Below are 13,220 nucleotides of genomic sequence, written 5' to 3'. Positions count from 1 at the left end.
ACGGGTATCAATGGAGGCACACCGATTTACACCAGTGGAGGATCTGGGCCACTGTGTGCAACGGAAATGACTGGATGAGGTTCAGGGACAAGGTGGTACTGTTAACTTCACCAGATAGTTTCACAACACTTAAACATACAAGATTGCACGTGAGACACCATGCTTTCTCGCATCTGTACTAGACACCAGTTCACCATGGTTGCACAGCAGCCAGGAAAATAACTGTTCAATTGTTTATGTCACACGTGCTTCTGCTACAACTTCCTACATTCTGGGCAATTACTCACAGTGATAAGGTCAGCAAAAGCAATGATCGAAGGCTTGTTCTGGACAGAGGCGATAGTGATGGTAAACATCTGGCTGTCGAGCCGATTATTGTCAGCATCGAAGACATTGAAGTGGAAAATATCTGTGACTGGCTGATTGTCAGTCTCAAACTCAGTTGAGTATCTGTATCAAGAATCAGATCAGCGAGTCAGACAGACAGCCTGCTGAAAGGATTTCACTTCCTATGTTTAAGAACTGTGCGGGCAGGAACATGCCTCTTTTCAAGGAGATAACAAGTCAATCCTTTCCTCCTCTATCTCGTCCATCCAGCAAGAACGAATATTTTCCCATGTCTTTGGGCGAGTGATGTTGATCAGGAAAAGGCGGGTCTGAGCGTGCTGGCTAGTCAGCCATAGTGAAAAACATTCAGATCGTTCTTCACATAGCGCATTGCAAACCCGATGTGCAATCATGCTCTGAAAGACTCTCAGGGAAAGCAGGACCCAACACCGGGGTGGTTAGGAAAGAACACGGGAGCTGAAGGTTATTGTACAATGAGAGTATTGTCCCAACAGATCAAACCTGCCTTTCCTGAAAGAAATATGGTTTCTTTTTTCTTTTCTTCTAAACTTTTAAATCTGGACACTTGTCTCCAGTCCACCTGTATGGCAGAGACGTGGAGTGGGACTTTCAAAAACACTCAGCATTGGCCTACCTCTGCTTCTCACTGAAGTCAACAAATTCTCATCATCTTCAGTAAAAGCAGAGGCAGGCCAATGTTGAGCACTTCTGAAATCCTACTGTTTCTATCATGATTTTTCTGTGATTTTTATTCACTGACTTATTTATAGGTTTCAGAGTAACAGCCGTGTTGGTCTGTATTCGCAAAAAGAAAAGGAGTACTTGTGGCACCTTAGAGACTAACCAATTTATTTGAGCATGAGCTTTCGTGAGCTACAGCTCACTTCATCAGATGCATACCGTGGAAACTGCAGAAGACATTATAAACACACAGAGACCATGAAACAATACCTCCTCCCACCCCACTGTCCTGCTGGTAATAGCTTATCTAAAGTGATCATCAAGTTGGGCCGTTTCCAGCACAAATCCAGGTTTTCTCACCCTCCGCCCCCCCACACACAAACTCACTCTCCTGCTGGTAATAGCCCATCCAAAGTGACCACTCTCTTCACAATGTGTATGATAATCAAGGTGGGCCATTTCCTGCACAAATCCAGGTTCTCTCACCCCCTCCAAAAACCACACACACAAACTCACTCTCCTACTGGTAATAGCTTATCCAAAGTGACCACTCTCCCTACACTTTGGATAAGCTATTACCACGGTATGCATCCACGGTTTCCACGGTATGCATCCGATGAAGTGAGCTGTAGCTCACGAAAGCTCATGCTCAAATAAATTGGTTAGTCTCTAAGGTGCCACAAGTACTCCTTTTCTTTTTGACTTATTTATGTGCTTAAGCGTTATCACCTTCAGTCTCCACTTTGCTGATGTTAATACACAAATGTTCTGGCAGCATCATTCCCCTGTGCATAGTTGTTCAGTCTAGTCTGTGCATGTGTATGAAACTACATCTATATTGTTTGGAAGGATACAGCACTGCATGGATCTTAGTTTGGTGTCATACAGCAAGAGCAAGTATTGGCTCCTTCTGTGTAGGAGCCAATGACAGGCTCAGCTTTGACCCTGTCTGGAAGGGAAATCCACAAATCAGTGGTGCAGTTTATTAACATAAGAATGGTCACACTGGGTCAGACCAAAGGTCCCTTTAGCCCAGTATCCTGTCTTCCGACAGTGGCCAATGCCAGGTGCCCTAGAGGGAATGAACAGAACAGGTAATCATCAAGTGATCCATCCCGTCGCCCATTCCAAGCTTCTGGCAAACATAAGCTAGGGACACCATCCCTGTCCATCCTGGCTAATGGCCATGGATGGACCCATAGGTGCCAACTTCTCCTGGCGCCGGTGGGTGCTCGCGCGCCCCCACCCCGCCCCGACTCCACCCCAGCCCTGCCCCCATTCCAACCCCTTCCCCAAAGTCCCCGCCCCAACTCTTCCCCCTCCCTGCCCCTATTGGACTCCTTCCCCAAATCCCCGCCTCCTCCCCTGAGCGCTCCACGTTCCTGCTCCTCTCCCCTCCCTCCCACAGCTTGTTATGCGTCAAAACAGCTTGTTATGCGGCGGCAAGCACTGGGAAGAGAAGCAGGGGTGCGCCGTGCTCAGGGGAGGAGGCAGAGGCAAGCTGGGGAAGGGGGGCGGGGAGCTTGGCTGCTGGTGGGTGCAGAGCACCCACCAATTTTTCCCCATGGGTGCTCCAGCCCCGGAGCTCCCACCGAGTCAGTGCCTATGGATGGACCTATCCTCCATCAACTTATCTAGTTCTTTTTTGAACCCTGTTGTAGTCTTGGCCTTCACAACATCCTCTGGCAAGGAGTTCCACAGGTTGACTGTGTGTTGTGTGAAAAAATACTTCCTTTTGTTTGTTTTAAATCTGCTGCCTAATAATTTCGTTTGGTGATCCCTATTTCTTACGTTATGAGAAGGATTAAATAACACTTCCTTATTTACTTTCTCCACACCAGTCATGATCTTACAGACCTCTATCATATCCCCCCCTTAGTTGTCTCTTTTCCAAGCTGAAAAGTCACAGTCTTATTAATCTCTCCTCATATGGCAGCTGTTCCATACCCCTAATCATTTTTGTTGTATCACTTTTTCAGCATGGATAGTTAGAAAACACTGTTTCCTGTTGGAGCTATAACACAGAGGATACCACTGTTCACACAATACAAGCCAAGTATAGGAGAGACATGAATTAGGTGTCAAATGTTTCATGACTGGAACTACTTAAAGTAAAGGATTTTTTTTCTTTTATATCATCATATTTGGTATTGCCTAACTAAAAAATCAAAACGACAACACATATAGAGACAGATTTTGAAGATATTCAAGCTAAATAGCACTGTGTGAGTGCGGCAATACCCTATTTTGTATACACAATCACGGTCATTTTTATTATCACAAGATACAACAGTGTAGTTATGAGACACCGTATCTGCTATAATTTATAAATACTGTATATCCCAACATTAATAACATATGTTCCCTGCAGATGGTGCTCTGAAATTCTCGCTGAGCCCAACAAGATACGGCGTGGTGAAAAATACGTGTTTATTACCTGATTCTCTGGTTGTTGATATCGTCCATGGTGAAATTATAAACCTCAGAAAGCTCTTCAGAATGCTGCCCAGGTGTGGTCCGCATGAGGGTGCCATACATGGGCAGAGAAATTAACTGAATTCTTATTTTCGAGCCAGCAGAATTATTGTCCTAATAAGAAAAGCAAGGCCAAGCAGCAGTGTTTGCTTTTGTTTCTTTATAGTGAACACGAAAGAAAAAAGTCAAGGGGTAAAATATATAGATACTGGGCTAGAGCCTCAATTAATGTAAACCCTCGGAGCGCCTTTCATTTCAATGGAGCCGTACTGATTTACACCTGCTGAGAATCTTGCACAACGTGTACCTTCATTCTCTCATAACTGAGAAAGTGTTCTATCTATCTGTGTCACACACACACACTCCTTGGGGTATAAGTCGAGCGTATTTCATTTTCAAATCACATTAAACACCAGAATTAAAAGTAGAATTTACCTTCCCAATAATACCCAGTTGCTGCCCCCTCCCCCCCAAAAGGTGGACTGAAACATAATTTCTATATGGCAGAGAGAATATACAGAGACTGAGCTAAATTCAGCTCTTCGTTACACCAATGTAAATCTGGAGCAAATTCTATTGAAGTCAGTGGGTTAGTTCTGGATTTACACTGGCACACTTAAGAGCTGCATTTGGCCCATTTAACTATATTATGCGTATCCAACTGTATGATATTATATTGACGTCTGCATCTTTATTAAAAAGTTTCAGGTGACCACATATACCACAGTGTCAAAGTTTTAAGTCACCGTAGCCTCAACATACAAATAAATAAGCCTCTTTCCCGCAATTGTAATTCCACTGACTTCAATGGAAGTAAGAAAAGCAGGTTTTGACCCATAGCCTTTCATTACATACATTAAGGGAGCAAGATTTATGTTTTACATAAGATTTGAGTGCCCACAAAAATCAGACACCTAATGTCGACTTTCGATCATTTCACCTTCCTCCACCACAAACAGTACTATTAAAGTGATGGCACCTGAAATCCTTTTTAATGTATTAAAGTGTGTCTGTACTCTGATCTCTTTTCCTGGGTCCTTTTAAAAATGATTTCCCAACAGTGTAGTTAATGCAAATCTGATAAAATACCCTAACATAAATTTTTCAGTGCACTGAGTGGTGATTTAACCATATAACCACAAGTGAAATCCCCCAACTGCCATGTGGAAAACCTCATTGAGTGACATCAGCCTAAGTGACATCAGTTTATGTAATTACGTATTGTTCATGATATCACACCAGTGATGCCAACTCTTGCCACATGGGTGTTTCTCTTACAGCCGCAGCTCCTGCAGTCACGTGATTATGTGAGACTCTGCTTTCATTTTTTAAAAAAGTGTCTAGCCTTCATGGTGGCAGAGAAAAGCCTGAAAACATGAACCTAGAAACCAGAAAGCAAAGAAAAAGCCACCATGTATTATTTTTTAAAAATCTTGTGATTTTTAAGCCAAAGTCATGATTTCTGAATGTTTGGGGTTGGCAATACAGTCATACTGTGACATACAAAAGGCTGTTATTTCTAAGAGTATGACAGGCTACCCTCTAGGACAATCGCATACCAGCATCAACCTCCTGGACACCACGATCAGTTTCAGCAATGGAACCCTACAGACAACTATATACACCATACCTACCTTCATAGACCCAGTAACCACTCAAACACATCAAGAAATCTGTTATCTGCAGCCAGACACTCAGATACCACAGAATATGCTCTGAGAAGGAAGTTCGGGATATATACCTTAACACACTTAAAATTGCCTTCACCAAAGAAGGACTGACTACCAGAGAAATAGATCACATCATGGAACAGACCAACCAACTATGCTGAGAGAACTTGCTTCATTTTGGAAAAAATACCAACCCTATGACTGCACACCCTTAGTTATCACCTACCACTCTGCACTGGCACCCATATGAAATATCAAACAATTACAACCAACACAGTCCTTACTCAATTACAATCCAAACCCCTTCTTCTGGCCTTCAGACAACCCTCCAACCTCGCCAAGCTCATTATCAGAAGCAAGCTCCCTAGAGACCAGGCCACACCAACTCAAAGCAGCACCAGACCCTGCCATAACAACAGATGCAAAACCTGCAGACACATCTCCACTACTACAATGATCAACACCGCCCACAACACACCTTTCAAGATCCATGGGTCCTACACATGCCTGTCACAACATATGGTGTATCTCATCCAGTGCACTAAATGCCCTGACAACAACTATTTATGTTAAACAATCTATTGCACTTTGTATGTAGCTGTGAAGCTTGAGAACCTTTCCAAAACCTGAAAAAGAGTTCTGTGTAGTTTGAAAGGTTTTCTCTTTCATCAACATAAGTTGGTTCAATAAAATATATTACCTCGCCCACCTTGTCTCTCTCAGGTATTTGTATGTTATTTGCAGAACAAAGAACAGGCAAGTAAATTACTCAGCTGTAGAAGTGAACTAGTGGGATTTTAAACCAGGGGAGCATAGGGTCAAGTAATCTGTGTCTTCATCAGAACCTGAAGAGGAAATTATAACTCCCCCAACCTAACTTAAAAGTTGTCAGCTTTAAACCATTACATAAGATATGGATGGGACTCCCACATCTGCATCCTCCATAAACTCCCCCTATCCTGTCTTACTCCAACTCCTACACCTGCCACCCCCCAGTTGTCTCCTCCACAAAAATTTGTATGACAGCTCCCGGTGTTGCTTTCCCTCATCCAGAAACCACCACCGAGACAGTTGTTCTGCCTCCCTCATGAAAACTTTGTGATAGTTCCCATTGCTGTTTTTCCTCAACACACACACCAAAAAACCTCATCCCAATCATCGGCTCGTTGATGCCTTTTCCCCTTCCAAGCGCTCAGGATAACACCGACCACGTTTCATCTTCAAAGAGCTTTACAGATATGAGGTAACATTTTCAAAAGTGCCTAAGTCCTATTCTCAAAAGAGACATAGGCGCTTCGGAACCTAAGTTCCATTGACGTTCAATTAAAAATAGGCTCCCATGGGCCAGATTTTCAGTGGTATTTAGGCACTTTAAAAATGCAGATTGGCACCTAGTTGGATTTACAGAAGTGCCAAAGTGTATGTCTAACTGAAAAACAAAAACACAACCCCACAGCAGCGCACCTGAGAGCCCACGTCATGTCAGGTTTGTGCTACAGGGCTGAAAATAGCAGTGTAGCTGTTCCAACTTGGCTGCAGCCTGGGCTCCGAGATCCCCCTGCTCACGTGTTTTCAGAGCCAGGGCTGCAGCACAAGCAGGAACGTCTACACGGCTCTTCTTAGCCCCACAGCACGAGCTCCAGGAGTCTGTTGACCTGGGCTCTGAGACTCGCTGCCCTGAGGTGGGTTTTTTTCGCTGCTTAGGTACCTAGCTCCCGTTTAAGTCAGTGGAAACAACTACACACAGGGGAATGATGCTACCTTGCTTAGGCACTTTTGTAAATGCCAGTAGTCACCTATCTGCCTCTTTAGGTGCTTAAATACCCTAGTAAATCCATCCCTAAATCACTTATGAAAGTGGGACTTAGGCTCCTGAGACACTTCGGCTGAAGTGGTGCGTGGACTTTGTAGTAGTCATCTCGACAGGAGCGAATTTGACCCTGGGTGCCTTTCTGGGCTATTAGGTACAATAAGTATATATTCCAGGAGCTCATTCAAACCTGTACTAAGTATCCAAAGGGCTAGTACTTTAAAATGCAGAGCAAGACATGCTGTTAATAAGCAGGAACGACCCCCTAGGGGCCATTTTAATCTGTCAGATGAACAATTTTCAAGCTGCAATGGTCTATTGATTCAACAGACTTTTATAATTCTGTGATTTTTATAGGACAGAATATTGGCTCAACAGATATTAATACACGATGGGGGAAATCATTTGGCTTTTTATTTATGTTTTAAGTCAAAGCAGTTTTGTTTTTTTTAATTTTGCGTTTTAACAAAGACCAAAAACGTATCAGAAATGAGTGAACTTCAGTACAAGGTGGGTAAGGTAAATCTCACTCTGCGTAAGCTCAAACGCTTGTCTTTCTCACCAAGAGAAGCTAGTCCAATAAAAGAAATTACCTCGCCTGCCTTGTCTCTCTGATATCCTGGGACCAACGCAGCTACAACGCTGCATGAATTTTTGTATGTCATTTAAATCTGTAAAACTTGAAAGAGACCAAGGAGATTTTTTTTGAGAAATGGTGCAATAATATTGCTTTCTGGATCTGACACCTTTATATGGGTATGTCCCATGTTTCTACCCAAAGCCTTTTTTTTTTTTTTTACAATTAAGTTATATAAGCCCTGAATATAGGCCATTAAAATGCTTATAGTCCCTTAAATTGTGAAGCTTGTGTACAGGTCCCGTCTACGAAATCCACTGCTAATTCCATTGCTACAAAATCCACTGGTTCTAGCAAAGCACCACACTTCTGTGACACCATTGATACTGGAAAACTCACAGCATACGCAAGCAATGTATCACAGCATGATGTCACAGAATTACAGGTCCTTCTTTAACAAACCAGGAAGAGCCAGTCAGTATCAGGAAGGGAAAAGAAGTTTTAAAGAAGATTATTGCTGAGCAAACTCACAGGCCCGGTTAGTGAGGGTGTTTGGTGCATAAATATGGGATTAACTCAATTTTCACTTTTGCTTTGCAGTTCACCTTTACTTCAGTCAAATATGTATAGCCTTGAAAATCTGGTAGGATGAAAGAGCTCATTATTCCCTTTTTGGCAGCTGTAGTCAGGGTATAGTAAAAGGTTGAAGTATTTGACAAGTATCAACATCCTGAAGGTGCAGTGGTCTCCTGAGGGGAAGGAAGCTAACTGAATGCATTGGGTTTAGGAAGGAATGGATACAAACTTACAATGTAAGCAAGGTGTGATCGGGAGAGAGTCACAGAGCTTTTACTAGCCACCGTGACTGTCAACGAGCAGCCAGGGGCCAGCCGGGGACCTTCGCTATCCATCGGGGATACTTCAACTTTCAGCACCGTTGTTGCAGTGGTAACTCCGTCAGTTACGGAGATTTCCATGCTGTCCTCTGCTACTGATGAGCCATCGTGGACATATTGTAAAGCATTTCGGCTGACTTCCTCATACGTGAAAGTGTCTCCTTCCCAAAAAGAAATATAAAAACAGTGATGACTCTATCCACTGCATGAAATTAATACTTTAAGTTCAGATCAAATGCCTCGGGCCCAGATGAAGCAAATCACTTAAGCACATGCTTATCTGGTATTTGATGCACCCTTTACAGCTGTGTGAGCTCTGATTCTATCTGAGGGTTTCATTAATGAGCTAGAATGTATGCAGGGAGAAGCCATGACCTTCATAGTGGTACAGAAAAACTGTGACAAAATGAGTAATATTTTACTAACAAACTTTCCCATTTCTTATCAGCGCAGCATTCTTCTTTTCCTTCCACGTCCTTCTAAAATCCACATCTCTCGCCAAGGCTTCCAATACCAGGGCTGCTCCCTCCCTATCTATTCTTTGTATTGCTTTCCCATTATCCCCATTTTACAGATGGGAAAACAACTTGCCTAAGGTCAACCAGCAGGCCAGATGCTAAGCCAGCAATAGAACCCAGATCTCCTGAGTCCCAGTTCAGTGCCCTACCCACTAGGGAATGCTGCCTCCTGGATCAACAGAGCTGGGGCTTGATTTGGAGTCTCCCCCTTTCCAGCTGAATGCCCAAACCATTGGGCTACTGCGGGGTGGGGAGTCGCTTTCTCTCCATGGCAAATTTTGAGAGGTCTCAGTTTCGTCCAGATACAGAATGGGAAAATTTCTGGTGGACAGGTGAACTGGTACCTGCCCAGCTTTAGTGAACGTGTTCAGTGCTCTGAAAATATTACTCAGTCAGCTCTCTGAAGAGCTCGTGACAGGCAATTACTAGCAATTTATTATTGACAAACAGATCCTAGCTCAATTGCTTATTAAAAATTAACAAAAACACACAGATAGGGAAAATATACTGCCTTGGTGACTTCCCCCAACTTGAATTCCTCCTCTTCCTGCTCAACTCACCTGCTTTCATGTGCTTGTGGACCCCAGCGTTATACCTGAGCAGAACCCCATGGTGAGGAGGTCCCACCAGCTCAAAGAAGAGATCTTCAGGAGCTGTGTCTGCGTCACTTACTGCCAGTTGTATCCCTGCATCGGGGGAATACACAGCACTAGCGTCAGAACTGTAGTCTGCTCTACAGCGAACCTTCCCTTACAAGCAGCAGGTCTAGCATATGCAATTTTACATGCATTAAGTGACAGAAATTAATGGGCTCTAATTGAGTTCATATTTTAAAATTAATGTAATTCTGGAGCTCTCATCTCCTCCACACAAATGTCTGTGGATCTGCCTGCCTGGAGATAATTTGTCCCTGGTGATGCTGAGGTCATGAGTTCAAACGGAGACGTTATTGCCAATCAGACTTACAAGTGACAGCTAGCATGACCTTCAACTCCTAACCATGTGGGAGGGGAGTGCATCCAATTGTCCATGTGTTCAGACAGCCCCATGACGTAGCGTGAGTGGGTCTATGAGTCCGTCTATAAAAATGCAACACTTCCTTACCCTAGCACATAGAGCTGGGCAGCATGTTCTCAGAGACCAGACAGTGTTACGTGCTACATTGCTAATACCGGGCCAGAGTCTGCCCCCTGCACAATGTCAGGGAGAGAGTGGGGAGCCCTCCCGCCTTGCACAGCCCACCAGAGCAGGTCCGAATGCAGCCCCTGGACTAGGCAGAACACAGGGACCGGAAGCACGATGCTCCCCTAGCAGCAGCTCGGCCAAAAGGGGGAGAGCGTGGGGAACAGACGAAGCCATGGGGAAGGGGTATATGCCGGACCCTTCCAAGAGGTGCAGCAGTTTGAGCTCTTGGAATGGAGGTGTTGGGCTCGGCACTGCCACCAAAGCAGGTTCTGGGCTAAATGACACAATCTAGCCCCTAGCAAAAGAGAGAGAGGCCCACACCGGAATTTGAACCAGCTGCATGTGCTGGGCTCATGGCGATGACCCCAGCCTGTTCAGCATGTTCTCAGAGTAATCCCTTCAGCCATGCTCGTTCAGAATAGTGCCTTTGCTACATGCCCTCATGGCGCCTCACCAATTGTAGCCTTGCCACCCTGGCTGACCTCCAGAAATGGAGCTGTGACGTGGAACACCGGAGGCTGCTCATTCGTCGAGAGCAAGTGAATGGTAAACGTCAGTTCAGGGGTGGTATGTTCTCCGTCGGACACTACAACCAAATGTAAACACATCTGCATTAACTGGCTTGTTTTAAATGACACATGTTGAAACGCACCTAAAAAACACATTCCAGGCTGGCTGCTTTTCACCACTGCTTGTCAAGCCACAGTAGTTTCTCGCCCCATCCCCCTCTAATTACCATCCAGACACAAGACTACATAATTTAGGAGTTCTGAAAAAACTGTCTTCCTTTATCCCTAATCCGTCCCTGGCAGAACTAACGTACTGGAAGAGCAGTGCTGACTCTCTCTATTACAGACTGCAGTCTGGAGCCAGAACACACGTGGGTTACCCAGAATAAGGGATACTTGGCATGCCCATTGTAGGCAGCACATTGAAAAGGCTTAAACAAGGTAACAAGTTATTACACACTTCAGTTTTCTGAAATGTTTCCATACTACATTTAATAATCGTTGAGTCAAACTTTGCTGTCCTTACTCACGTCAATGGGATTTTTGACTGAATCAGACCTGCAGGATTTGAATTGATGGTTAGAAAAAGAGGCGTATCTGCTATTAAGAAAACCAACTCCTGGCTCCTACCAAGGAGTCATTGTCCTCCATGCATCTTAATCCACAATTTGTGAAAACAACCAAGTATTCAAGTATTTCTGGTGCACTTTTACTTTCACAGACTTTTACTCAACACTCGCAAGTCCCTGAAATGGGAGCTGGGGGGGCGTCAGGCAGGGAGAGGTAAAGCAAAGGACATTAACAGGAAGGAAAAAAGTACCATGACCCTTATGCCAGTGAAAGAATAGTGATTAATTTACCTGTGAAACTGAAGTTCACCGACTCCGGGAGACCTGCAGGGGGAAAACAAAGTAGAGCACATTTATGACTAGCATAGGAAAAAAAATAAGGTCACATGGATTTAAATCCATTTTGTTTTCAACAAAAACTGGAATATCTTTCCTGACATTTTATGGAGGCAGCTTACTACATATGCCTCAATTCTGGGTGTTACAGTCAGGAACTCCTAACTTTTAATTCCAGCAATGCCACTCGCCTGCCGTGCAGCCTCAGAAAAGCCACCGAGTTTAGACACCTCCATTAGTGGTTGTTTAATTTGCAACATCTTGGGCCTGGTTTCTGGAAATGCTGAGCACTGACAAGTCCAACTGAACTGAACTCAGCTCTTCTAAAGCAGTAGGTACAAGACGTCCCAAGATGGGTACTCGAAATCAGTGGTAACTTTTGAAAGTGTAGCAGTTAGCTCCCCTCTGTCTCAGATTCCGTATCTGTAAAATGGGAATGCTAATACTTCCCTACTTCCAGGGCTATTGTAAGGATTAACTGCTTGTACTCCGCTTTGTAATTGTTAAGAACTTGGAATTTAATACAATTAACAGAGAAACGTTCTGCTATTCAATGCTACAAGGTAGCCAACATTACAAAAGAGAATTGCATAAATTGGTGTTTGTATACCCTGACAGGCCCAGTTACTTACTGATAATTGCTTCTAGGTTTCATTTCCTCAGCACACACAGCTCTGCAAATCAGGGAGTGCTAATATCATCATATTTCACTGACTGAGTTGAGTTCACTGCAGACAGAGTGATGCTACTCTAATAAAACTTGATTTGCACATTGTAAGAAGGCAGGGTGGGGTTTACCGGCCTGTACTTGCGCCAGCCCTCCTGTCAGTTACTCATCTTCGGCTGTCTTTTCAGAATGAGGCTCCAGGATTCAAAACATTGCATAGCACAGCCACCCATCATCAGCAAATACAGAGTTGCTCACTTGTTACTGAGTCAATTTCTACACTTCTATTTACAGCAGAAAGTAGCTCAGTACATACAGACCATGAAGAAAAGCTACAGTAGAACCTCAGAGTTACGAACGCCAGAGCTACAAACTGACCAGTCAACCACACACCTCATTTGGAACTGGAAGTTCACAATCAGGCAGCAGCAGAGACCCCAAAAAAAAAAAAAAAAAAAAGCAAATGCAGTACAGGACTGTGTTAAAAGTAAACTACTAAAAAAATAAAGGGAAAGCAGCATTTTTCTTCTGCATAGTAAAGTTTCAAAGCTGTACGAAGTCAATGTTCAGTTGTAAACTTTTGAAAGAATCACCACAATGTTTTGTTCAGTTCTGAACTTTTCAGAGTTCCGAACAGCCACCATTCCCGATGTGTTCATAACTCTGAAGTTCTCGTGTAATTGGTTCTATATGTCACCACCAGTGAACTAACCACTCCAACACAAACAGAGTTACTGTACCCTGTGAGGCACCATACACCTCTATGATAGAACATTAAAAAAAATCAACTAAACACTCAGGGCTAGATTGTGCCAGATGGGCACTGCTCTAAGCAGGGGAAATACAGAGCGTTGCCTTGTCCTCCCTCGTGCCCGTGGAGGGACTTTGCATGAGGGAGGCTTACTCTGTTCCTGAACTTCCCAGTGTGTAACTAGGAAGGCAACATCTTGGTATGAAGGGAGGGGATGGGCCACGGCTT

General features: G+C 44.0%; 1 protein-coding gene across 4 annotated transcripts in view; it reads right to left on the bottom strand.

Annotated features, from left to right (window-relative positions):
• The window catches only part of FRAS1 (Fraser extracellular matrix complex subunit 1), a 306,626-nt gene that overhangs the window by 63,828 nt on the left and 229,578 nt on the right, over positions 1–13,220 (bottom strand). For all 4 annotated transcript variants that reach the window (XM_048846813.2, XM_075127463.1, XM_075127464.1 and 1 more), the window contains 6 exons: positions 11,530–11,562; positions 10,615–10,746; positions 9,536–9,661; positions 8,371–8,618; positions 3,467–3,618; positions 288–450 (listed from right to left, as the gene is read on the bottom strand). In XM_048846813.2, the coding sequence (XP_048702770.2) occupies positions 288–450; positions 3,467–3,618; positions 8,371–8,618; positions 9,536–9,661; positions 10,615–10,746; positions 11,530–11,562 (854 nt within the window). The remainder of the gene's footprint in view (positions 1–287; positions 451–3,466; positions 3,619–8,370; positions 8,619–9,535; positions 9,662–10,614; positions 10,747–11,529; positions 11,563–13,220) is intronic.

Source organism: Caretta caretta, chromosome 4 (genome assembly GCF_965140235.1).
Source record: "Caretta caretta isolate rCarCar2 chromosome 4, rCarCar1.hap1, whole genome shotgun sequence".
NCBI classification, from domain to species: Eukaryota; Metazoa; Chordata; order Testudines; family Cheloniidae; genus Caretta; species Caretta caretta.
This window is presented reverse-complemented; position numbering and strand designations above follow the sequence as displayed.